This window comes from Euprymna scolopes, chromosome 5, assembly GCF_053919585.1.
Source record: "Euprymna scolopes isolate OS-2025 chromosome 5, ASM5391958v1, whole genome shotgun sequence".
Classification (NCBI taxonomy): domain Eukaryota; kingdom Metazoa; phylum Mollusca; class Cephalopoda; order Sepiida; family Sepiolidae; genus Euprymna; species Euprymna scolopes.
Genome location: NC_136486.1, coordinates 160213674 through 160239849, shown reverse-complemented (window position 1 = coordinate 160239849; position 26176 = coordinate 160213674). Strand labels below are relative to the sequence as shown.

At 34.5% G+C, this 26176-nt stretch overlaps 1 protein-coding gene across 1 annotated transcript in view; it reads left to right on the top strand.

The window, feature by feature from the left end:
* The first annotated feature begins 3110 nt into the window (after positions 1–3110).
* Positions 3111–26176, top strand: part of LOC145277026 (uncharacterized) — a 74280-nt gene continuing 51214 nt past the window's right edge. The window contains exon 1 of the mRNA XM_080128629.1: positions 3111–3325. Within this exon, the coding sequence (XP_079984755.1) occupies positions 3295–3325 (31 nt within the window). The 5' untranslated portion in view covers positions 3111–3294. The remainder of the gene's footprint in view (positions 3326–26176) is intronic.

The window sequence follows — 26176 nt, the reverse complement described above, 5'->3', positions numbered from 1 at the left end:
GTATATGTTTTAAGCTTAGTCTTGGCAGCATTGAATGTGATCGCCCATTTTTGTCCACATTCCACTACAGATAGGAGGTCTTCCTCTAGTGTTTCTGCCATTTCTTTAGGTATATGTTCATTTGTTTTCTCCTCGTTCTTGTTATAGAGCGTGATGTCGTCAGCAAATATACCCAGCAAATATATCCAGAGACAATTTTAACAGGGAGGTCATTTATAAATATTAGGAATATTAAGGATCCAAGGATAGACCCCTGAGGCACTCCTGCATTTATATCAATTGTTTAGATGTACGACCATCGAGAACAACCTGGATTCTTCTCTTATTTGAGGATTGAATTATTATGTATCTTCCAGTGATGCCATAGGATCTGATTTTCCTGAGAAGACCATCATGCTGTTGCGGTTTCAAAATCACCGCCTCCAGTTTATTCTTCTTTCTTTCTTCACCCCTGCTCCTTCCCTTACCAGCTAAACACGAGTGAAACGTTCGCCTAAACATGAGTGAAACGTTCACCAAACACGAGTGAAACATTCGCCAAACATGAGTGAAACGCATGAACATATATCAACAAAACACCAATAAAACAGGCGATTGACTTTTTACTCTCTATACAAAATTAATTTAAATGGAATCAACAAACTCGCAATCTATTTTTGATTGCATGAATTTTGTTCTAGAATTAATTAGAGTCATTTGTTTGTTTCATTGGGAACGACCTCACTAACATTACACTGTCCAAATGAATACAGCTTGCTTTGGCAATGTTAGTTTAAGCAAAGACCATATCTGTGGGAAACCCCTACCAGGCACTATCCAGCTTCCCTACTCCCCGGGGAGCTGGTCCTCATTTCCCCTTCACTCCTCACACTAAAAATTGGCCTTGTGCCTAAGTTGCTCAGTGGGGAAGCAAATAAATACCGGCAACTCGCCCACCCCCTTTTGGTGGCTGGGCATAAATCTCAAAAACCATTGCTCTTGTAGCAATCAGTTATTGGTCAATGTAGGGACAACCTTTCATACCAATTGTCACTATCCAGCTTCCCTACTCCCCGGGGAGCTGGTCCCCATTTCCCCTTCACTCCTCACTTTAAAAATCGGCCTTGTGCCTAATTTGCTCGGTGGGGGAGCAAATAAATATCATGCAACTCGTCCCCCCCCCCTCCCGCTGGGGTGGGCACCAAAGTTCAAGCAAAGACCATATGTGTGGGAAACCCCAACCCCACATATAAGACCTTGGTCAATGTAGGGGCAACTCTTCATACCAACTGTCACTATCCAGCTTCCCTACTCCCCGGGGAGTTGGTCCCCATTTCCCCTTCACTCCTCACACTAAAAATCGGCCTTGTGCCTAATATGCCCAGTGGGGAAACAAATAAATAATGCCCCCCCCCCACCTGCGGGACTGGCCACCAAAGTTCAAGCAAAGACCATATGTGGAGAAAACCCCACATATAAGACCATTGCTCTTGTAGCAATCAATTATTGGTAAATGTAAGGTAAACCCTTAATACCAATTGTCACTATCCAGTTCCCCTACTCCCCGGGGGAGTTGGTCCCTATTTGCCCAATCTCTCCACATTAAAAAATGGCCTTGTGCCTAATTTGCTCAGTGGGGAAGCAAATAAATACAAACTCGCCCAGGGAGCAACGACTGACACTATCAGTCACGTCGTCTGAATCCACCAGAACCGAAGGATTCCAGCAGCAGCAACAGCAGCCGTTCTCAGCAGCAGTTAAAACAGCCCTTATCAGGGCTAATAAATTTTTTCACAAATGCTTGCTTCCTGAAACTCACCAGCAGCAAATTTCACTTGCAGTCTCCAGCGCCTCCAGCTCACTCCTGCAGCTTTCCAGCCCTTGGTACCTTCAGCTTCCTCCTGAAGCTTTCCTGCACCTCGCTCCTCCAGCCTGCAACCTTGCTCGCACCTGGCTCCCTACTGACCGTCCGTTCCTTAACACTAATCCACCGTTCTCAGTGTCGTCCGTTCCTAAACACTGATCCTTCGTTTTCAGTGTTGTCCGTTCTTTAACACTGATCCCTCCATTCTTGGTGTCGTCCGTTCCTTGGCACTGATCCTCCGTTCTCGGTGTTGTGCGTTCCTTAACACTGACTCCTGAGTTCTCAGTGTCCACCGTCTGTTCCTTAACACTGCCCCCCCCTCCCCTGAGTTCTTAGTGTCCACCGTCTGTTCCGGATCGCCCTGACGTCCAGCTGATCATTCCAGACCCAGCGAGCAACCTTGAACGACGCTACGTCTGGAGTATCTGTTCCTGACCTCCAGACCTTGGCCTCCAGTGGCGTGTGACCTTTCAGGCGACCAGCATCCAGATTTTTTTTTTTTTGCTTCCTGTAAAAAAATAAAAGGCAAACCCTCGCTATTAACCAAACAACCTGTGTCTGTCATTCTTCTTTGCCTTTTTGCTGTTTACCTTTTGCCTGTGTCTACCTTGTTAGGTGTTAGGTCGATTGCACCCGAATGACCGGCCCGCAACAGTGCCATACCCTGTCAAAAGCTTTAGATATATCTAGGGCTATCACTCTACCCTCCTCTGCTTTGTCCAGTGAACGGTATATACGTTCAGAGATTAAAACCAATATTACTCTCTGATCCAGCGAGAATAATCTTGTATTAGCTAATATATGTACCCCCCCCCCAAAAAAAAAGAAGATAATGCATGAGAGGATGGCCTCCTGAAACCAATCAAAACAGATACTAAACCATCCCGAAAGGCCGAACACCTCTCTATTAAATAAGTATATATGATATTCTGCAACTCCAAAAGGAGATGGTAATGCCTGGGAGGATGGTCTTCTGAGACCGGTAAGAACAGATACTTGACCATAATCCGATCAGAAAGCTCGAAAACTCTGTGAGTCGTTAAGTCTAACCTAGATTTTAAAGAATCTATTTTAAATTTAAATATAAAATAAAACTTATCTAAAATAACAGATAAACAAAAAAAAAGGAAAAAGAATTAGACAATTATAAAAGCAAAGAAAGAAAAACATTAACAAACCCAAAAATATTATCAAAGATCAACTTCCGTCAAATTTATGTGTCGTCTATTTTGATTAGTCGATTTTTCTATTTACGCTTGTAAGAATCAATCTGATTGGCCTATTCGCCCTTCGTGTAATCGTCTCTTTTTCTGCGTAGTCGTACGTCTAATGTCCACGTTTATCTCCACGTAATGTCATATCTACGGCGACCGTAGACTGTGACAAGTAAATGAGCCGAGTCGTTTTGACTTTCCCATTTTAAAGACGTGCCACTTCGTACAGCCGTCAACATGCAGCATCAGTACAATATGCGAAGTCCAGGTAAACGCTTTCAATGTTAAATATAAGTTGCCTATGTGTATTTATCAAAGAAAAGAGGAGGAGCTGTTATTCGCGTTACGGGTGTTTAAACTATGCTTTTTTTTTTATTTTTTTAATAATATATATAAAAAAAAGTTGAATTTCAAACAAGTTCATGATTATTTTTGAAAACAAAATAAATCTATATAAATATGTATTATATATACTTATTTAGATTTAAAGATTGTACGTTCGTAATGTTTTACAACTTTTGTCTTTTAATGGATCGGATCACCATTAGTAAATAGGATAAACAAACAAATAGGTTAATGTTGTTTTAAGTATGGAAGACGATAAATGACATAATCATTTTTTTTTACTAGATTTCGTTATGTCAGTGAAATGTGAGAAATGAAAACATGAAATTTGACAAAAAGCAAAACAAGAAAGTCTGCTGAATCTGTGACATATATTTAAAAAATATTTAAAATCTTTTTTCTTTCTCACAATAAAGCTTGTGTTTGATTAACTTATTTGGCAAATTAAAAACAAACAATTTGAAAACATTAAATTCTATTTGTTTATTTAAATAATTGTTAAAATCTCTGAACCCTAAAGATATAAATATCTTCTTAGTGTTTAGTCACTGGGTGTAGTTGAAGTATTGACTAACACTTGCTATAATTTTAATTAAAGTAATGAACATTTAAAAGATGCTAATAAATTTATTTTTACATAACTGGTCCACCATAAATTTCTCTAAGGTGAAGGGTTTATTTTTTGGATCCCGTCGTAAAAAATTAATAATAAACAGCTTACAAAATTGCAAGAATTGAGATAAGTTACCCCCCCCCCAACAAAAACAAAAAGACCAAAATGGCTGACCTGAAAACAAATGAAATGAATTATGGTAAATTAAATTTTATAATTAGGCGTTCGTCAAGTTCTGTCTGTGTTTGTTTACATTATCACGTCAGCTGATATTTGGGCTTGACGATGACTATCCTCCGATTAATGTTTACCAGTTTTAAAATATGCAAAGTAACTTGATTGTTTTTCAGAATAACAATATTTTAAAACTGGTCAACATTAATCAGAAGTGACTTTTCCAGGGCAGTCATCGTCAAGCCCAAATATCAGCTGACGTGATATTGTAAACAAACACAGACGGAACTTGATGGACGCCTATAATTGAATTATTATTATTATTTATTTTTTTTAGATATTTTTTTCTTTCGCACTAGTGCACTAGTGCAGTTTAGCATTATCAGGTGAATTGTTTTTATTTTAGCAGGAGTTCTGTAGTATTAACAAAGCCCCCCCCCCATGTTAAGAATGACTTTCAAAATTTGCTTGGGAATGTTAAACTGCACAAGTACTTTTTTTTTTTTTTAGTTTGTTTTAGCATTTTCCACTGTTCCATTTTTATTTTATTAAATACTAGCATTTCAGCCCGGCGTTGCCTGGGGTTTGGATGTGTATGTTGAGCATAAAAAAGCGGTCATTTTTTTTTTTTTAACTTTGACCCCGGGGTTTGGATGTGTATGTTGAGCATAAAAAAGCGGTCATTTTTTTTTTTAAACTTTGACCCCTATTATGACCCCTTAACATTTATTGTTTTGGGCTCAAATCAAGTTAAGTTTGATCCATATTCAAGGAACCTATATCTAAAATTTCAAGTGTTTAGACCCAAAATTGTCGGAGGAGTTTGGTAGAGTTCTGAAAGGTCAAAACGTTGAACATTGACCCCTTAACAGCCAAATTTCTAGCCGAACACGGATTACAAAGATTTTCCCAAATCACAGTACCCTGTATATCAAATTTCGAGTCTGTAAACCGAAAATTGACAGAGTTATTGCATAGGAAACTGTACACACACAGACACGTTCACTTTTCTAGATTAAACAAAAATATATATGTACTTGTATTTCAGCCCGGCGTTGCCCGGGTGTTTGGAGGTGTATGTTGAGCAAAAAAAAAAAAAAAAGCGGTCAATTTTTTTAACTTTGACCCCTATTTATGACCCCTTAACATTTATTGTTTTGGGCTCAAATCAAGTTATTAAGTTAGGTTCCTTGGACAGGGATCTATGTCTACAATTTCAAGTGTTTAGACCCAAAATTGTCGGAGGAGTTTGGTAGAGTTCTCAAAGGTCAAATCGTTGAACTTTGACCTCTTAACAGCCAAATTTCTGGTTGAACACCGATCACATAAATTTTTCCAAATCTCAGTGCCCTGTATATCAAATTTCGAGTCTGTAGACTTAAAATTGACAGTTATTGCGTAGGGAAATGTACACACAGACACACAGATACACAGACATGTTCACTTTTATAGATATATAGATTCGATTAATAGTAAATTAGGCAAAAAAAAAAAGTGAAGTCACCTAGAGACGAGAAATGCATAGAAATTGATAACAAATTATTAAGCACTTTTCGAATTGTATACACTTAAAATATTTATATTTAAAATTTGAGTCAACGAATGAGATACTATTTAAAAAAAAATTTTTTTTTACGTAGTCGATCACCAGTTATCAAGGCCTGGAGACCACTCAAGGATAAATAAGTGTTAGGTGGGTGGTGAGACAAGAAGTCACTGTACAAAATTTGGGTAGGATAAGATTATCTAAATGGTCGACTCAGTAGGAATTTAATCACATTACACTTGGAGACGATCAACCGAGAAGTAGATAGATGGTATTGTATTCTACAGCTGGACAGTTCTAAAGAAGAACCTCTGCTCATGGAATTTTCATTTAGTTTTGGGCATTTGTGAGTTTAAGCATGCCTCCAGATTTGGTAAGGGCCTTTTTGTAGTTCTTCCTTCAACTGACACAAGTTATAGGTTTTGTAGTTAAGCGATCACAAAAAGCTGAAAAGTTCAGTTGAGTTCTTGACAGGTAAATATATCATCTTTGAGTAAAGTTCCCAAGTAAATAAATAAATAAAAATCCTTCTAGATTGAAGAAAGAAGTTCGAATCTTGGAGAATGACAGTTTAATTATCATGTTGAACCTAGAATCAGGTCCAAATATGTTTTCCAAATGGAAATATCAATACAGATCTCATCTTGGTGGATAATAGCAGAGGCTTTGAATTCCTTTTCAAAGCCTTCTGCAAATGTATTATGTGGGAGTAATTTCCTTTAATGAGATTTTGATCCGATACAAATTGACTTATCTGTTTGATGAGAAATCTTTGTAGGAACTAGAAATGGCACAAACCAAATTTCACATCTAAACCTCAATCTCGTTCGAAATAACGTCTTGTGTTATTTCATCTGATTAAAAGAAAACAAAGTTTTTAATACACCTCCCATCATTCAACAGTGTAAGTGTTTTAGCAGACAGATTCCTACATTTAACGGTGAAGTGTCTTGTTCGCTATTTTCTGCTTACTTAAGGTCAATGAGCAAGGGACATAATTCAACAGCGTCATCATAATACTGCCAAGAAATTGTTTATTGATCAAATTTTATTTTCAAAAATACTGGATGAATTTTTGTAAACTTTGTTGCAGAGCTTTTCTTTTTTAATAAAAGGTACTTGTACAGTTTAATCAAGACATTAAAAAATGAAAATATCAAAAAGTTTAAATTGCACGTATCTATTATAGAATGAAGTTCTCTGAAAAAATTTCACTTAATTTCATCAAGTAGTTTTTTTTTTTTTTTTTTGCAGCAAAAAAAACAAATTGTTATGATACCAAGCAAAATGTCCGATTTTTAGGAAGGAAATCTAGTATTAAAGATGTAAAGGGAGTGTTGGCATTTTAAATTGAGTTATTTCCCGTGGCATGTTTAAAAAATTCCAAGATGTCTACCTTCAACGCGGTGTCATAAAAACACGTTTCTCTGCTATGAAAAAAAAAAAAAAACTACTCGATCAAATTAAGTGAAATTTTTTTCAGAGATCTTCAGTCCAAAACGGATACGTACAATATAACCTTTTTTTTTTATATTTTCATTTTTTAATGTCTTCATTAAACTGTACAAGTTCCTAATAAAATTTTGTGCAATTATAATTTTTTAGTATTCAAGTAAAACTGGGTTGCAACATTTTATTTTTTATTCTATTTATTGAACTGAATTATAACATTTTATTTTTGATTATTTAAAAGACTGGCTATATTCTGTTGTGAGGTTTTTCTTATCTATGTATTACTAAAATTTGTATTTCGATTATTCGAACCAATATTCTAATCTTGATTGTTATTTTCACAATGTTTCGACTGATGTAACCTCTGACATTTGTGGCTCTTGTGTATTATCTTATTTGCTTGTCTCCATGCACTCTGTATTATATCGTCCACTTGAAGAGACTTAAAAGAGATTATGCAAATCCTTTATAAAATCACAAACGGATATGGTGAATGATTGAAATTAGTCTTTCAGAAAAGTAAACACATATTTTTGCAGAAGAAACTTCCAAGAATTTAACGGAGATTAAGTTCAAGAATTAGAAAGTAAAAATCTGAAAGTGAATGTTACCAAGACCTAAGTGATGATCAGTAGTTGCAGTGTTTTGAAGCCTACAGAAAGTCTAAAAAAAAAGGAAAGTTTCTTTGCTCAGGTTTTGGAAATAGAATCTGATGCAACTCGATTTTTTTGTGATACTTGTAAGCATTGGGTACACAAGAAGTTCAGTTGAATTACTGATAGGTTAAGAGGGGATAACAAGACAACAGAGATGGATGAAAGCTCAGATGTGGAGAAAGTGTATTTGTATAGTAAATCTATTGAGAAGTTTTGTTACTTTGGTGATATCGTTGGAGAACAGGGTGGAGCAGGTGCTAGTGTGATTACTTATTGAATGGAGTAAGTAATGTCAGAAGTTCCCTGAACTAACTAGCAGAGGATTATAACTGTTGACTGAAAAGAAGAGTCTATCAAGGTATATGTATGCAGTGTGGTGATGTATGGGATTGAAAACTGACCAACGAGGGTTGAAGTGTTGGGGATAAATGATATGAGAATGATACAAAGGATGTGTAATGTTAATCTTAACAAGACCGATAGCCATTAGTTGTGTGCTCTCGTGTAATGAATGAATGCGTGAATGTAGGATTGACATGAAATTCTTAAAGATAAACTAAAATGACTGAAAAAAAAAAAAAAAGTAAATGAATTAGAATGACTTAAATGGACTTAAGGATGAATTGAATGACCTTAAGAATGACTTGAATGCTTAAAAAATAACTGGAATCCTTCAAAAACAACTTGAATGATCTGGAGAATGACTTTTGAGACTGACTGGTTGTAAAGAGGGTGATCATTTTACATTAAATTAATACAGAAAAGTGATTCCCCACTTTATATCACAATAAGTACAGCATGTAGTAAGACATATACTACACTTTGATCTTGGCCAAACGGCCAAGAAAAGTTTAAAAAGCTAAGAACAGCATGTATTAACAACAGACCTTTGATCTTAACCAAAAAGGCCAAGCACAAAAGTGTTACGGACAAACTTATACAGTGGCTTGCATGCGATTAAAAATAGGTTTATGTATGATAAGTTAGACTGAATATGGAGATATGCGCAGAACAGGAGACTTTGATAGTATAGTCACATACAATAACTTGATACAAGTTCTTGGGTCCACCATAGAACAATGGAGATAGCAAAGTCAATTCACAGAGGAAGGCTAAGGAAAATGTGATAAAGGGACAAATAAAGACCTAGCAAGAGATAGGTTAGTTTGAGAATAAATTTCTAAAGTCATCCAATGCCGGTCACCATCTATTATTTTATGAGCAGTTTGTATGACCAGCTAAAACTTAAAATATACACAACAAACTCTTACAAAGTATGTATTCTTTTAATTGGTGTAACCACTGAAAAAAAAATTCAAATTTAGAAGTAAAGGTTCATTCGGGGAGGGTGGGGTTTAAATGGTTATTTATATCATTGAATATCAAAAATGAAATATGATTTTAATGTTATCATGTATCAATACAACCAAGAAATGAGTCAGCATTTTTTCAAATTGAAAGACAAACTATTGTTATTTCACTACAAAGAGAGGTGGGGTGGGAGAAATTTAGTTTGAGGCATCTTTAATTTTATTTGGTGCTTTCAGTAGCGTTCTAAAAACCTATTTTTTCACTTCACACATAAATTCTTTTCTTGTGAAAAACGTAATGCTGTTTAACATCTATTTGATTTTTTTTATGGCACCAAGAAACGCTGGATGGCCTGCTAATATAAAATAGACATTGGACCGAATATGATAATAGGAAGAAAACAAAACAAAAAAACATTGCTCTCTTTTGAGTAATCAACAAAAATTACAGAATGAAATGTTTGCAAAAGAAAAACTTTCTTCTATTTCCAAATTACTTGAAACTTTTATCACATCATGGTTGAGAGAATGAGAACAATATATAAATATTTAAATAAAGATATTCAAATAAAGGCTTCAGTTAAAAAGTTTGTGTAGATTCTTGAGTTTGACAAGGTACACCTGAAGAGTGATAGTTATATCGGTTGAAACACTGTGAGAATAAATATCCAAGATGAAAACATTAATTCGAAAAATACAAATAAATTCTCATAAAAAAATTCAGAAACTTAAAAAAAACAAAAAACAAAAAGCAAAACCTTGTTCTGTTATGAATAAAGTTTCACCTTTTTATTTTTTACTTTTTATAGACAGAAAGTTCAAACACCATCTAGACATCTTAAATGTTTGCTGGTGATTCAAAGAAATTTCAGAAGAGTTAGGTTGAAAATCTGCCATTTTAAATGTTTGTATAAAACAAAAGAATTTAAATTAAAGAAAACTTTTTTAAAAGTGTGTATGTGGTATTGATTAATTTGGAAAAAGAGGTTATTATTTTGACATGCAGTATTACATTTTAAAAATCTAATGTTTTATTACAAAATTGCATTCCACCAACTTGTGAAAAACTTAATGTGCGGATAGGGAGCTTACTGTATCCCTAAGTTTTATTTCCTCAGGCACTAAATAGCAGGTTTCATTTAATTTTTGAACTGTTATTAAGATAAATTGATGCATGTGTCAGGTATCCATTGTGGATCAACACTGTTCCTGATATTATGTTCCTAATTTTTTTAGGAGAGGAGTCAGAAATGTAATATTAATTCGATATAGACCTGGAATAATACAAAAATGGAAATAGACTGTAAATTTCTACCAAGTGAAAATGACACTCAAGATGAGAACAGTAGTCCGAAGAATCTAAATAATACGAATAATCTCTTCCCAGTTTTTATCAATGATCTCTTAAATCACATTCTAAGATCATTCATCGCCATATAGGCAAATTACACATCTGTCTATGACAACACTTTGAAGAGTATTAATGATCAAGATCTTTGTAATTTTTCTCTTTTCCCACCTGGAGCAGGTCATGCAATTGGAGACAAATGTGCTTGGTTACTTTTAATGTCTAAAACCAAGCTTTTGTCCTTTTATCATTAACACTTGGATCTTCACATCGCTCTGATTGAAATGAATGACTCTTTCCTAAAGGAAGCCCCCCCCCCATTACCACCACTTGAATAAGCTTCTAAGGCTAACCTTCAGCCCACATATTGTAAGATAGAGTACTGTTGCTACATCTGAGTTGCTGCTTAACATCCTTTCCTGACAAAATTGATTTCAAAATCTAGTGGAGACTGTCCTCTTCTCTCCCTTACACCTTCTTTCTCACGAAAGAAAGATTTCATCTCTCTAAACTCTATCATTATTTTTGTTGTAGGTGCTTGAATGAAATCTGATCTATGTCCCCTCCCCTCATAAAACGTTAACAACGAAAACTTGTCTAGCTTCAACCACCATGAATAATTTTACTTTTTTCCTCTGTGTAGCTAAATCTAATCAGAATTTCCATGAGCAAAGTTTCTTTCCAAGAACTACCCATTTGTAGAACACAATACCACAGGGGTGTTTCTCTCAACTGACTACAACATGGTCATTTTAAAGTCCAGTGCTAATAAATTATTGTTAAGCCATCCTCTTAATCAAATTTTGCCCAGTTTCAATCATCACCAATTCTCAAGGTGTTTTCTCACCATCCACCTGTAACAGAGCACGTACAAGTGCGTTTGAGAAAATCAGCAGCAGCTGTAGGATAGCTAGTTTGCTAAAATATTAGTAGCAGCTATTAAAGCACATATGCAAATTAACAACTGTCTGTGAGCTTGTGTCACAAGAAGAGAAGAGAAAAATACACCATGTAGTCGAGAGAGAAGGAAGTTGTGTTTCAGGGAAGATGGACGTGTAAATCGAAGGATGAGAAAGTGCTGGATGGAGCCAGTGTGAGGTGGCAGTGTCATAGATTTTTAAAAAGCACACGTTTTTGTGAAAAGACTTTGGAAATATAATGAAATGCATTGTTTTGGAGTAATCATGAATAAATGCATTTCATTTGCACTTTAAGAAAATGCGGAGTCGGATTTTTATTTCTTTCCTTTGTTTGTTCCTGCGCTGTTACATACCTATGGGAGCCTTTTCTAGTCTCACACAAAAACATACGTTAACATCTCAAGCTATATTACTTGTCATATACATACGCGCACACAAACATACATGCGCACTTCCACACACGTACATATATTCACGTGTATACACACACACGCTAACGTGCATACATGTATGCACACATGGACAGCGTCACTTCCTTTTCAAAGGAAATCCACACATGTGCAAAAGACCACCGGAAACACTTATAAAAGCAAGAGACAAACTGTTTCCAGCCTTTTTTTCGAACCAGCTCTCGAGCTGAGAGGTTCGGCTAACCAGCCGCCTCCCGAAAGGGAGGCGCACACTCGCGCGCGTCACATCCCCTGCGACTATGTATGGGGTACGAGCTAACAGACAGTATGTACACTTTGTACGTTTTCTATCTCCATGGCCTGGATTGACTTTTTCTCATTCTCTCTCTATTCTACAATAGACTTTCCTCCTCACCAGCTAACAGCGAGAGACGCACACCAAACTGGATTGACTTTCTTTCTTTCTCTCTCTACAACAATAGACTTTCTCCTTCTCACTAGTAAACAGTGAGAGACGAACACGGACATGAACATGTGTTGTACCTTTTTCTTTCACTTGTTTCTTCACAAAATAAATTCTAGTTCGTTTAATTCAATTTAACACGTACTTCGTCTCTTTCTCAATTCATTTTTCCTTTCTCGAGACAATTCATTTCTCATATTTTGTACGACTGAGGGATATATATAATATATCCACCAGTCCACTACATACCTAACAAACTTGTTAACTCTTATCCTCGAACGGCCTTTGAGACTTGATAAGTGATGACTCATTAATACATAAAAAATAAAATAAAAATGGTTGAAAGAGTTTGTAATTGATTAAGAAAACAAATTTTGTATTTATTTTATAAAGAATTAAAACAATTTGTGTTTATTTTCTTTAGTCTTTTTCAAATTGCATTCAACAATTAACACACCTGTGTGAGCAGGTGGGGGTGATACACCTCTATCTAAAGATGTTTTGATGTTGGATTTTCTAATTAGTATCTTTGATGTTTCTGGGACAGATTTGATAGCTATTAGGACAATGCTTGTGTTCTTTTCAAATCTAGAGGTAGGTAGACAACAACAATAAACCTCTAAAAACAATCATGGCTACTTTCTGATACAAAATTCAACCATTGAATAAAGGTCGAAAGAGCAGATCAAATAAAGTGAAATATTATTCAAAATATCTTTTCTTCAATAAATATTGTTCAATAGAAATAAATTGATTTCTGTGTGACCTTGATCTACTATTTACCTTCTCTATATTTATTTTTACTTTCTTTGAAGTTATACACAAGGTCAAGTGTGGGTTTTAATGAAAGTGTTTCTGTGGAATGAACTGGATTCAAAACTGAAATAGTTTGGGTGGAGGAAAAAGAAGATTGTGGAGAGGAGGTTAATGAAGGAAGGGAAAGAGAGAAAGATAGAGGGACATATATAGAAATTTTAATCTAAAGACATAACACCGTAACTGCTTTTTTTTTTGCTTTTTTTTTAATTAATTAATTTTTATGGACCTGTCGAAGCCAATTAGCCCTGCCAGTCTTCTCTATATTTATGAAATTGAGCTATTTTTTTTTGCCCTGGGAGTAAGATTAAAAGGACAACTTCCTATTCACAATTGAAGATTAAAAGCTTTCTAATATACCCAGTTCATGTATATGCGATCAACATTTAAACCTAAACGTAGATTCCATGAACAAAGCTTCTTTTTTAGAACTGCACGTCTGTGGAACTGTATTCTGTTTTCCTGCTTTCCAGCTGATTACAATTTGATTGTCTTCAAGTCCAATTCTGACTCTGCAACTTGGATTTAATGTCCAAGGTAAAGACCATTGTATTTATGACATTATATTCGATTTTAGATTAATTTATTTTGAAAAGGGTCAAATTTTTATTCATAGTAATCAGTGACACCAGATAATCCACTATTTCTTTGACATTCAGATAATCTTATTTTTTCAAATTGGTGTAAAAGATGATAATGTAGCACAAAGGAACATTTTTTTATGAAAATAGTGATCATTCTGTTCTTCAAAAGATGTCATTGCTGATTCTAAACAGGGCTCTATGGACAAATTTATTTTGAGTTGACCTTTAACGACTAAATATTTTAGTTTACTAGCCAAATAGAAAAGTTACTAGCCAAACTCACGATTTTTGGAATATGACATCTTTGTTCCATAACAAGTACGTACATCAATGATTTAAAAACATTTTTTTTAAATAAATGTAATTCTAAATATGCAGCAAATTTTATATTGAGACTTGAAGGTATAAACATTGAATTTCTTCAGATGTTTTTTATTAAATGACCTTCATTTAAAAAAAGTATATTGTTCTATTCAACTTTTGGTGAAATAATTTGACTTTACTCGTTTTATTTAAAAAAGAAAAAAAAAAGATTGAAAAGACATTTTTCACTCCTTAATGAGATTTGGAAGATTGTCGGTGATAAAACACAATCACAAAAAGATAAGCATTTTATTATTTTTTCTTGGCATTTGGAAAAATCTCTTGCAAATGCGACTGTTTCACTTGCAATGTAAAGTCCTGATAAGAATAAACATGACTTAAATTTTTTATGCATAAACATTTAATAATCCAACTTTTTGAACAAGTATTTCACAATAAACAATATAGCACTCATTTATTTATTTTTTTTAAAGCAGATTTGTTTATTCTTTTTGTTCTGTTCAGAGAAATGGGATGTCAGAATCATTTGGTTATTCTAATAACAATCAGACAAGCTCATTGTATTTTTAAACACAATTTATTCATGACAGAAAAATTAAATTAATTACAGACGCTATTGAATGTCAAGTGATGTCTGCCATGTTGCTTTTCTCTCCCCCAGAACTCTCTAGTGTTTTTAAATATCTATAAGGGGGCGATAACTTTTACTTTCTTCATTTAGAGTTATTCTCCCTTTTATTGCTATAACACCTCCCCTTTCAAATATGATGCGTGTCTATTTGTAGAGTTAAAGTTGGTTTGCACCTTTGTTGACTTGCTTTGTTTACTGCATGTTGCTTGAACACTTTGAGGTAATTCAAATTTGTTCAGTAAAATATTTAATGGAATGATTGTGTTATTTGATTGTCTCTCTGGAAGATATGAGTGACAAAGTTGATTTGCGTGTCCGACCCAAATAGATGATTGTACATCTACATCATAGATTACATTACAAAAACGATGTATGATGTGACCTTATGTCCATTTTCCTTTACCATTGCAGTAGTATTTTGCAATACAGGTTGTCCTGGTTACAAATTTATGTGACCTTGCTCTATGATGGCGATTGAATTGGTTTCTCTTGGGAAGATTTGGTAATGGACGAATAGCATCCATTGATAAATGTATTTTTCTGTTCATCAGTGCTTCAGCAGGAGACTTTCCATTTGGGCAATATAGATTTGGGGTAGCTCTGTAGCTGCTTAGAAATATTTCTATGATCTCTTGAGTAGTTCCTTCCCTTTTTAACTTCAAGTGTACTCTCTTAAATGTTTCAACAAAGTGTTTGGCTTGGCAGTTTGATTGCAGGTGGAAAGGTGGAGATTTGAGATGCTGAATACTGTTTTGTTTACAGAAATCAGAAAATTCTGCTTAGGTAAATGCAGTACCATTATCAGAAACTAAGAATTCAGGAATGCCTAACCTGCTGAAAATTTCTTGTTTACAGTTTCATTTGATGTAGTATAGTTTATCTTGAAGACTTCTGGCCACTTACTGTAAGCATCAACCAATATTAAGTAATGTTGTCCATTAATTGGTCCTGAAGAGTCCACATGTAGTTGTGACCAAGGGATTTCTGGGGTAGGCCATGCATGCAATGTTGTTTTCCGAGGAGACTTCGCCACCAGTTGACATTTGGCACAACTTTTTACAAGTTTCTTTAATTGCCAGTCCATGTTTGGCCAATACACATAACCATATGCCAAGGCTTTCATCCAATTAATTTCCTGATGTCCATAATGGAATTGCTTGGGGACTTTATTCTGGAGTTTGAATGGGACGACAACACGTTCTCCAAATAGAAGTGTTCCATTGGTCTCGGATAAAGAAGATCTCTTGCAAAATGATTGAAGTTGCTGGTCAGCACATGATTTTGGCCAGCTTGTGAGATGAAAATGTCAAACTTTCTGTAATAATGGATCTGTGACTGTAGCCTCCTGGATCATCTCTGAAGTGACAGATAGCTATTTCACCGTGGAAACAAGTGCAGAGACAAGTTCAAGTTTCACATATGTAGCAGCAATGATTGTCTTCCACTACTTTTTTATGAGAAGAGATGAGTCTGGATAACGCATCTGCCAATTTTGCTGCCTGGTTGGACCTAATCTAAAAGTATACTTGTCTGTCTTTGTAAGTGGTTTGCTGTATAAACTGGAATTCCTTTCTTAGAACAAAAAATTCTTATTAAGGGTTTGTAATCTGTGATCAGAGTAAAATGACAGCCATATAACATTTTGTGAAACTTCTTTACCGCGTAGATAATTGCTAGGGCTTCTTTCTCAATTTGACTATACTTTCATTCAGTAGGCTTCAACAACTTTGATGTATGTGCAATGGCTTTTTCTCTTTCATCAGGAAAAATATGAGATATTACTGCTCTAATTCCATAGTCTGAAACATCGCCACAATAATAATGTCTAATGATGAATTGTAATGTTACAGCAATAGATCAGAGCTAAGAAGTGTTTTGAATTATCAACTTATTCTTTGCATGTGCTTGACCAGTGGCCCCCATAACTTGTGCAGTCTGGGTAAGAAAGAACCATAATGACTTACAAGACCCAGAAAGGAGTTGCCATGTGCTTTATTGCCTGAATATTGTTCGGATCTTGTTTTCAACCATTTTTTTTTCCAAATATGAATCCAAGGTATTTCACAGAAGTTTGGAAGAATTTTCATTTATCTGGCCTTAAGTGAAATCCATATTGTTGAATTCAATCCAGCACGGAAGTAAGACGATGCAGAAGTTCCTCTTGGGATGTGTCTGTAACGATATCATCAGTGTAGGCGGAAACTCCTGGCAATCCTGCGAGCATTGTGTCTATAATTTGTTGGAATATCGCTGATTCCAAATGGAAGGCGGTTAGATTGAAATAATCCCTTGTGGGTGTTAATAGTGAGAAGATTTTTGGAATCTGCAACTTCCATTTGTAGATATGCATCTGTGAGGTACAGTTTTGCAAAACAAGTTTCACTGTTGAGTTTTGAGAAAAGATCTTTCAGTATGGTGGGTGGATACTGATGTGTCACCAGTCTGTCATTTAGTCCTGTGCTGAAGTCCACACATAGGTTTACTTTGCCGTTAGCCTTTTTCACAATGACAGTAGGTGCTGCCCAGGATGAGTAATTTGTAGGTTGGATTACTCCTTGTAGATGATCCAATTCTTATTCTATTGTAACTAAAGCTGCATATGGTACCGGAAGTCTGTCTATGATGTGCACTACAATGTATCATACACATATCATTTCTATTCATGCAACGCGTGTCCTCAACCTCACTCGCTAGGCTTCACATCTAAACATCATCACATTGTGTATACATGTTTAAAAGTCTCTTCCCTGGTTAGTAATGGCAGAAGTGTTCTTAATGTGAATAATTGCCTTTGGCATGCTTTTTTTTTTTTAAAAGCACTGACTCAATATCTGCACGACAGCATTTTGCCTTTTGCCTTTTGCAGCAGTTTAAATTCAGCTATTTATCTCTTTTTCTCTCTCTCGCCCTTGTATTTTATTTAAAAATTATACATTAGTGTCTGCTGGGTGTATCCGGATAAAAACCAGCTGGTATAAACAGATCAACTCTTCAGTAAGCAAAAACAAATTTTTTTTTTCTCAGTGTCTTTACCTACTTAATGTTGACAGAAAGGTTTTATCAGCCAGATCTAATATAACATGTTCAATGAAACCTGGGTACATCCAACAGACACTTTAATGTATAGATTTTAAATAAAATACTTTATTAGCTCTTTTAGAATCTATGACTAAACACTTTATTGTGCATTGTAGGAAATAAATAACAAAAAAAGTCACTTACAGATCGCTGCAACTGTTTGTTTTGTATTAAATCCTTCTAGTTTGATTGAACCCTTTTATGGGAAGTATATATACTGCTAAATGTATATATACTGCTAAATATATGTTTTATTTACTTTTTTTTTCTTGGATTGGAAATTTTCACCAACTCCTGTTATCTTTTTCAACCAAATATGAAGTATGAAAATTCATAGACAAATTCTGTTATTGTAAAAACAAACACAGAGAATGACATTGCAGTGCTTAAAAATTGGTTTCAACCATTTTATGGTTGTTTCTTTTCATACAGAAAGAAAAAAAAATGAAACTAAATATTTTAACAATATATGTATATATATATCATAGTTCTTCAAAAAAGTTCAAGAGGATGTAATAGACAAAACAAAGCTTTCTGTAAATGACTTGTCTTTTCTTTATTTTCTACAATAACTTCTTAGAACAGAAGTATTTCTGGACAAGCAGTATATATATATATATATATATATATATATTTATTTGTGTTGGGATGATAAATCGGAATTGGGAATAAAAAAAATCAGAACTTTTTTGAGTATCGGTCTCAGAAAAATGTGTGCCTATTTTCTGATGCCAAAAACGATTCTTTTAATTGGCTTTTTTAATTTTCTGTTGTAACAAGAGACGTAGTATTAATTTTGACCTTGAATGGACTGGGTACAGAACCTAGGGTCATTCAGGTTGTCCCCATCCCTAAAAATAGAATTAGGAAAGGTTAGGAAGAAGAAGAAAAGAAATGAAAGAAAAAGAGGTCTAAGAGATATACACTCCCTTATGAATATAAAAGGCTGGGAGTAACAGCTTAACGGGAGTGAGAAAGAGTGAGCTAGTAGCTTCCACAGGCAGCCTTTCTCCCCGGCGGATTTGTTCAAAGGCGTCGTAAGAACTTTAACCTCAACCCACTATCAGAATCCACCTACTACCCAACTTGGTCATCCCTATTAATACGACGGAGGGTAAAGTATTTTTGTTTATCATTTGACCAAACGTATTGAATATCATATTATGTATTAAGTTCCGAGAATAGATTATTGCTGTGCCTAGTTTTCCCCACTATAATTACCTTCCTCTTGTTACCCTTTTTCCCTCATATTTTAATATTGTGTTCATCCCCTTTTGTCCTGTTTAAATACTACTTGCATAAATATTTCTGTCAGCCTATCTTGTTTTGGTATGTTTTGTGTCTTTAATAAATTCCCTATTTTTATATAAAATATCTGCCTCTTGTATTTTTATAACTCTCCCTCAAAACCTTTTTCCCTACTCTTGCTTACGATAGCAAATACTGTGTTACGGCGTTGTGATTAGCCACCGCACCCGTAACACTGTAAAGAAAATTCTTTCTACTGCTGATATTAATACGAAAATAATATCTATTGATTTTAAACTATTAGTAAAACTAAAATCGATGGAGCATCCCTCATCTTTACATTTGAGAAAGCATCTGCACATTTTACATGTGTTTTTATGGTAATCATAAAAATATAACAACTTTACAGTTAAATATTTAGAGATTTATAAAGAATCGGAATCGGTAATTCTCTCAGAATCGAAAAAATATTGGAATCGTCCCATCTCTAATATATATATATATATATATATATATATATATATATATATATATACTAGCATTTCAGCCTGGCGTTGCCCGAGTGTTTGGAGGTATGTTGAGCAAAAAAAAAAAAAAAAGTGGTAGTAGGAAGGCAGGCTCGAACCCGTGCTGTGAAAGAGGAAAAGAACAGGGGGAAAAAACGGGACGTAGGTTTAAATTAAGGCTTGACAATCGAAAAGAGGGGATAACTTTCGAAAATATTGGTGAAAAAAGCAACCCCTCCCTGTGGAAAAGTGCCCAGTTGAGGGTAAAGAAATTAATGTTTTAGCCAATTTTTCGGTATTTGTCATCTGAAGGGTCGAGCTTCAAAACGATACTGATCTTGTGAAAATCTGTCGCCTCTGTCGAAAGTTTTATGCAAACATGCATACATTTATATACTGGTAGCTCAAATTTTCGACTCAAACCAATTAAAAAGCTTGCCCTATCTCTGATTACCCTATGTCAAATTTCAAATGTTTAGACCAGAAATTGTCTGAGTAATTTGGTAGAGACCTCAGAGGTACAAACTTTTTTTAACTTTGACCCCTATTATGACCCCTTAACATTTATTGTTTGGGGCTAAAATCAAGTTATTAAGTTAGATCTATGTCCAAGGAACGTAAATCTAAAATTTCACTTGTTTATACCCAAAATTCTCTGAGGAGTTTGGTAGAGTTCTCAGAGGTCAACTCGTTGAACTTTGACCCCTTAACAGGCAAATTTCTGCCTGAAAACGGATTACAAAGATTTTTCAAAATCTTATTACCCTGTATATCAAATTTCGAGTCTGTAGACTTAGAATTGACAGAGTTATTGCGTGGGGAAACAGACACTTTCACTTTTATATATAAATCTATAATATAAAGCTGAATGTCTGTGTGTGTCTGGTCACGAATAGGCTCCTATATGGTTGACTGTTTTAAAAAACTGATTACAAATAATGATAGAAGATGTATCGAGACACAGGAATGGGTATGTTTGATCTGGCAGAACAGTGGTTCATTAAAATTGTGGGGTCTGCGTTCGCGCCTGGTCCACAAAGTATGGAAATAAAAAATAAAAAAAAAAACGTTTACAAGTGTTTTTGATATAGATGTACATAAGAATACTTTGATAAGTATGTTTTAACTTAAATAGGGATGGTATAATAAAATTGTAGGGTCTGCGTTCGCGCCTGGCCGCCATAGAATGGAAATAGGCACAAACTTTAATAAAGACTTTTCATATCTATCTGCGTAAGTATACTTTGATAATTATGTTTCAGTTTGAAGAAATATGGTATAATAAAATTATGGGGTGTTCATTCGCACCTGACCTCCAAGAATGGAAATATGTCACAAAGTTTAACAAGGTTTTTTAATATAGATCCCCAGAATATTGTGATGAGTGTTTCAGTGTGAACAGGTATGGTATAATAAATTATGGGGTTTATCTATTTTATTTTTACTTTCATCATATTTTGCTTTGGTTTTGATACCCCCGAATTCAAAGCTATCTCTTTACAACCTTTCCTTTTCATAACCTATCATAGTTTCATAAATCAGAGTCCATTTTCTGTAGGCTGTTTTTGAACCCAGTCAACGACGGGTACTTTTGCTAATATATATATATATATATATATATATATAAAATAAAATTATATAGCTTTACAATGTTAGTAATACACCTGAACTTAATCTATGTACTTATAAAACTCTGTGAACTTGCTTGTTTTCATCTTGTCTTCAATGATTGGGTGATTCCATCTTTTAAAAAACGGGATAACAGGTGAATAGTTTTGATCTCGCTACTATATATTAGGTTCGATATAGTAATCGATAGAGAATTGTCTCTATAATAATAAATACATAATCTGCATGAATTAAAATATCGCATTTAAGCATGTCTTATGACCGGGCAACGCCAGGCAGCCTGCTACTATATATATATATATATATATATATATATATATATATATAAATTCAGGTTAACATTTCCTCCTTTTCAGTTTGTATAGCTGCAGTCTGATCAGCTGATTAAACAACCCTCCCCACCTTTTTAGATAAGATTAAAGCTTTTATCAATGTTATATTTTCGATAACATCTGTTTTATTTTCAATATTTATTGAATAATCTAGAACCTACTTTTTTTTTACCTGAGTCACATCTATTGTATTGAAAAGAAACTGTGTATAAATTAAAACAACAAAAACTCTTTTTATTGGTAAATATTAAAAAGAAAAGCTAATTGGAATTAGATCAAGCAGTTGGCTGCTGATAAGTTTTCTTTTTTCTATTATATTGAACTAGTTGCCTATGTTGTGCATAAATTAGAGAGAGATGGGCAGTCGATGGTATAAGGTGTATTTAAAAATTTATATGACTGAGAATGTGTAGGATGAGAAAGAGAAATAACTACTTTTCAACTCTTCCATGTTCTTATCGTTGTTACCCGAACAACACTGCATAGCTTTGCTAGTTGCTAATACAATTGAGATTATTTTAGTGATTAATTAAAAATGATCAGAAGTTTTTAAAACTATTCAGGAATTGGACTTTTTTCAGCTGATCTCCTATCTGGTATCGCCTGAGAGTTGCTTGTTAAATCGAGCCAACTTGTTATCTATCTATCTATCTATCTATCTATCTATCTATATATATATATATATATATATATATATATATATATATATATATATATATATATATAAAAAGTGAGAATGTTTGTGTGTGTGAGGACACTTCTTAACCTATATACTCAATCAACTTTTGATCTACAGACTTGAAATTTTGTATATAGGGCATTCAGACATGTTGAAATTTTTTAATCCATTTTCATCCGGAAAAAAGGGCTGCTAAGGGGTTAAAATTGAAAAATTGGTATGTGGGAGTGATTGGATTTTTTGCCTGTTTTCAACTGTTTCATGAATGTGCGTGCATGATCATAAAAAAGACAGTTTCTTAATCTTAAGAATAAGAAGGTTTGAAAACACCTCTTGGAGGCCGTGTTCAGTTGAGCTAATGGTTATCATACTTAACTCGCTGTCTTTAGGTTTTGATTGGTTGGGTGTTTTGTTTTACGGCATATCAACCCATTTCAGGTTATTTAATGCCGAATCTGGTGATTTTGAAGAACGATTTTTTAATATAGTATATTTGTTTTTTAAGTCGTATTCTATTTAAACTGTAATTGGGACCCTAACAGGTACTAACTACCACTCCGAGTCAGAGTGGACCTGGGAGCAATGGCAATTAAAGGGTGGCTCCACACTCCCTAAGGCCTGCAAGCTGGGGCCTCACCATCGGATATAGTTTAAGGTCATATCCAGGACTGTCTTTAGGTTTTGATTTTGATCTCAGCTTGAGTATTCTTTTTTTTTACTTACAAGAAGTGAACTGTTTAGAAAAAAACATAATTCTTGCATTCATATATCTCAGTTTCTATATGAATTAAAATATAATATTTATGCATATTTTATGCCCGGACAATGTCGAGCAACCTGCTAGTATAACTATAACTCTATTAGTAAATAAATTCTGTCTTTGGATTTATTAAAAAATTACTTCCTATTTGACAGTTTAAATGCTTCTCCAATACCTTTCAACCCTTGAAGTGTCACGTAGTCATTCATTATTATTAATACAGAAATTGTGATTGACAAAATAAATGTAAAAATAAAGGAAATATCTTTCTAGAAAGGTAATACATTGAAGGAGAAAAAAAATTAAATGTGTACAAGTATAATTTAAATGTTTCAAACATTGATATAAAAAATAAACCACAATCACTTGGTTAGTAATTTGTTAAGCTATCTAATAACCAACTCCAACATGACTTAAAAATGACTATCAAATTTCATGTATAAAAATTAAGCACAGCGGACAGCACGGCCATCCCAACTTTCATCTCTTTATGCTGTTTCTCAATAACTTATTTCTTATGGCTACACCCCCCCCTCTAACCATGCTCTAGTCTATCACTTTACAGATGCTAAGCTTCTGACTGACCAACAATATGGATTTGGACAAGCCCGTTCCACAGCAGACATCCTAACTGTAATCTCTGAACGTATATACCATTCACTGGACAAAGCGGGGGAGAGCAGAGCGGTAGCTCTAGATATATCTAAGGCTTTTGACAGGGTATGGCATGAGGGTCTCCTCAGGAAGATTAGATCATCCGGTATCACTGGTAGAATACTTAACATAATTAAATCCTTCTTAGATAAGAGAAAAATCCAGGTTGTTCTCGACGGTCGTACATCTAAACAATATGATATAAATGCGGGAGTGCTCCAGGGGTCTATCCTTGGACCTCTACTGTTCCTGATATTTATAAATGACCTCCCCAACAATATTTCTCTGAGATGGGTATATATGCTGATGACACCACACTCTATAACAGGCACGACAGGAAAACAAATATGAAATGGGGACAAAAATGGATGGTCACGTTCAATGCCGCCAAGACTAAACTAGTTTCATTCAATAATTACAAGAAACCTTCTTTACCACCTATAGCAGTGGCCAACGACTCTTTATCTGAGAGTACGCCTTTCAAGCTCCTTGGTCTAACGTTCACAGGAAACATGAGTTGGAACAATTACATCGAGGGCATTGCCAGAGCCGCTGCAAGGAAGGTGGGCTCTCTCTACCGTGCTAGAAAACTACTAACACCCGAAAGTATCCTGTACCTCTATAAGGCAACCATTCGCCCATGTATGGAGTATTGCTGTCATATTTGGGCTGGTGCATTGGCTACTAGTCTCTCGCTCCTTGACAAGGTTCAAAAGAGAGTCGCAAATCTGATAGGCCTTGAACTGGCATCTAAGCTTCAGCCTCTGTTCCATTGACGAAACGTTGCATCCCTCTGCTTGTTCTACAAGTATTTTAATGGTGAATGCTCTGGTGAACTGCAAACACCTGTGCCCCCACGACGTGAACACCCTCGACAGACCCGACAGGTTGCAAAATCCCACCCCCACACTATAGAGATCCCTAGATGTAAAAGATCTTTCTACTCCAGTAACCGCTAGACTTTGGAATTCCATTCCAGGTCCCTGCTTCCCCAACTGTACTGACGTGCAGAAGTTCAAGTGCAACGTGAACCAACATCTTGCTGCCCAAATCCCTACATAGTACCCCAGTAGTTGTTGCCCCTGATAGTAGCCCCCTACACCAAAGTGGAAATGTGCCTTGTTTGGGGTGAAAATGTAATAAAAAAAAAAAAAAAAAAAATTACTATTTTTTTATTGTCATGAAAGTAATGGTTATTAAATTTTATCTTTTGAAGCACTGTAATCATTATTGACTTTTGAAAGACTTTAAAATATGTAGTTTGATATTTTTTAATTGTAGACGTCATAGTTGTGGTTATTATCCTAGAGATAGTTAATAAAAAATTGCTTAAATAAAAAAAAAAAATAGCAAAGAAAAAAAACCTGGTGAAGATGCTTTTCGAACAAGAGCAAGAAATAATTGAAAACAAAACACATAACTTGTACTCTAACAGATGTGAACATTTCCTCATTTTGTTGTTTGAATTTGAACATTATTATAAGACTTAAAAGATTGAACATCCTTTGCATTATGGTTGTTTTCTGCAACATCTTTCAAGCTGCACTGATTGGTCAGTAGAGGACAGATAAGGCAGTGTTGCATCATATAGTGCTCCTCTCCATATTTGTAAATAGTTAGGCCTTTTTTAAAAAAATTTTTTTTTTATTGCAAAGTTTGATCGCTTTGTTCTTGTTCTGAGGCAGTTGAGTGTTTTCCATTGGAACCAGGGTGTTTCTGAACTGAGAGGGAGAGTTTCAGAATGGGAGATTCCCATGTCAGTAAGAGTGGGGACATTCTGTTGCCATCTAGTCCACAGCTCTAGTCTGGTCACTTCCTGAGATCTAATTTTTCAAATTAGTAAAATTGAACTAAGGAATCTTTATTTAAAATTTTTAATTTAACCCCCCCCCCAAAAAAAAATAGTACCTCTGATTAGGAGGTTAAACACACGGTCAGCCATAGTTTTGAGAAGTCAGTGGACTAAGATAAGCACACTCTAGCCTGCAAAACATACCTGATCAACCCTATGGCATTCTCCAGTAGGAGTGCATCTGGCGATCAGCAATAAACTAACCTCTTTTAAGAGAGATGGTAAAGTTTGTGAGAGTAAATCTCCAAGGACTGAAGATAAGAATACGTCAACCAGACACAAAGTCAGTGTTGGATTTTTTATTTAAAACAGGTTTTAGTTTTTTATGTTTAAACCTTGATAATCATTTAAGAAAATCCTCTATTATTTATGTTAATAAAATCATATGACAACTTCTCATATGTGTATTTGTTAGATCAGTGTAACTTTAATAATTGCACATTGAATTTTTTAGTTTCTATTAATCAAATATTTATTTAAATTAAATATTTTTTCATCCCATTAAAAACAGATAATAAATTCAAGTCTGTACAGCTATAATACTTTAGAAACATTTTATTTGATTTGATTGGAAGAAAAGATTCAAACAATTTTAATAAATTTATAAAATTACTAAAAAGTATTTTAATTTTCTGTTTGTATCACAGTTTCTCAGTTATCTCAGCTGTTCAATTCTAATTAATCATCTTTTGAATGGTTTGATTTATTGCAATCTATTTGATGGGTTTCATTGATTTCTTTTTGTTGCCATTGAATTTTATTAAATATTTATTGATGCCTCTTTTTTTT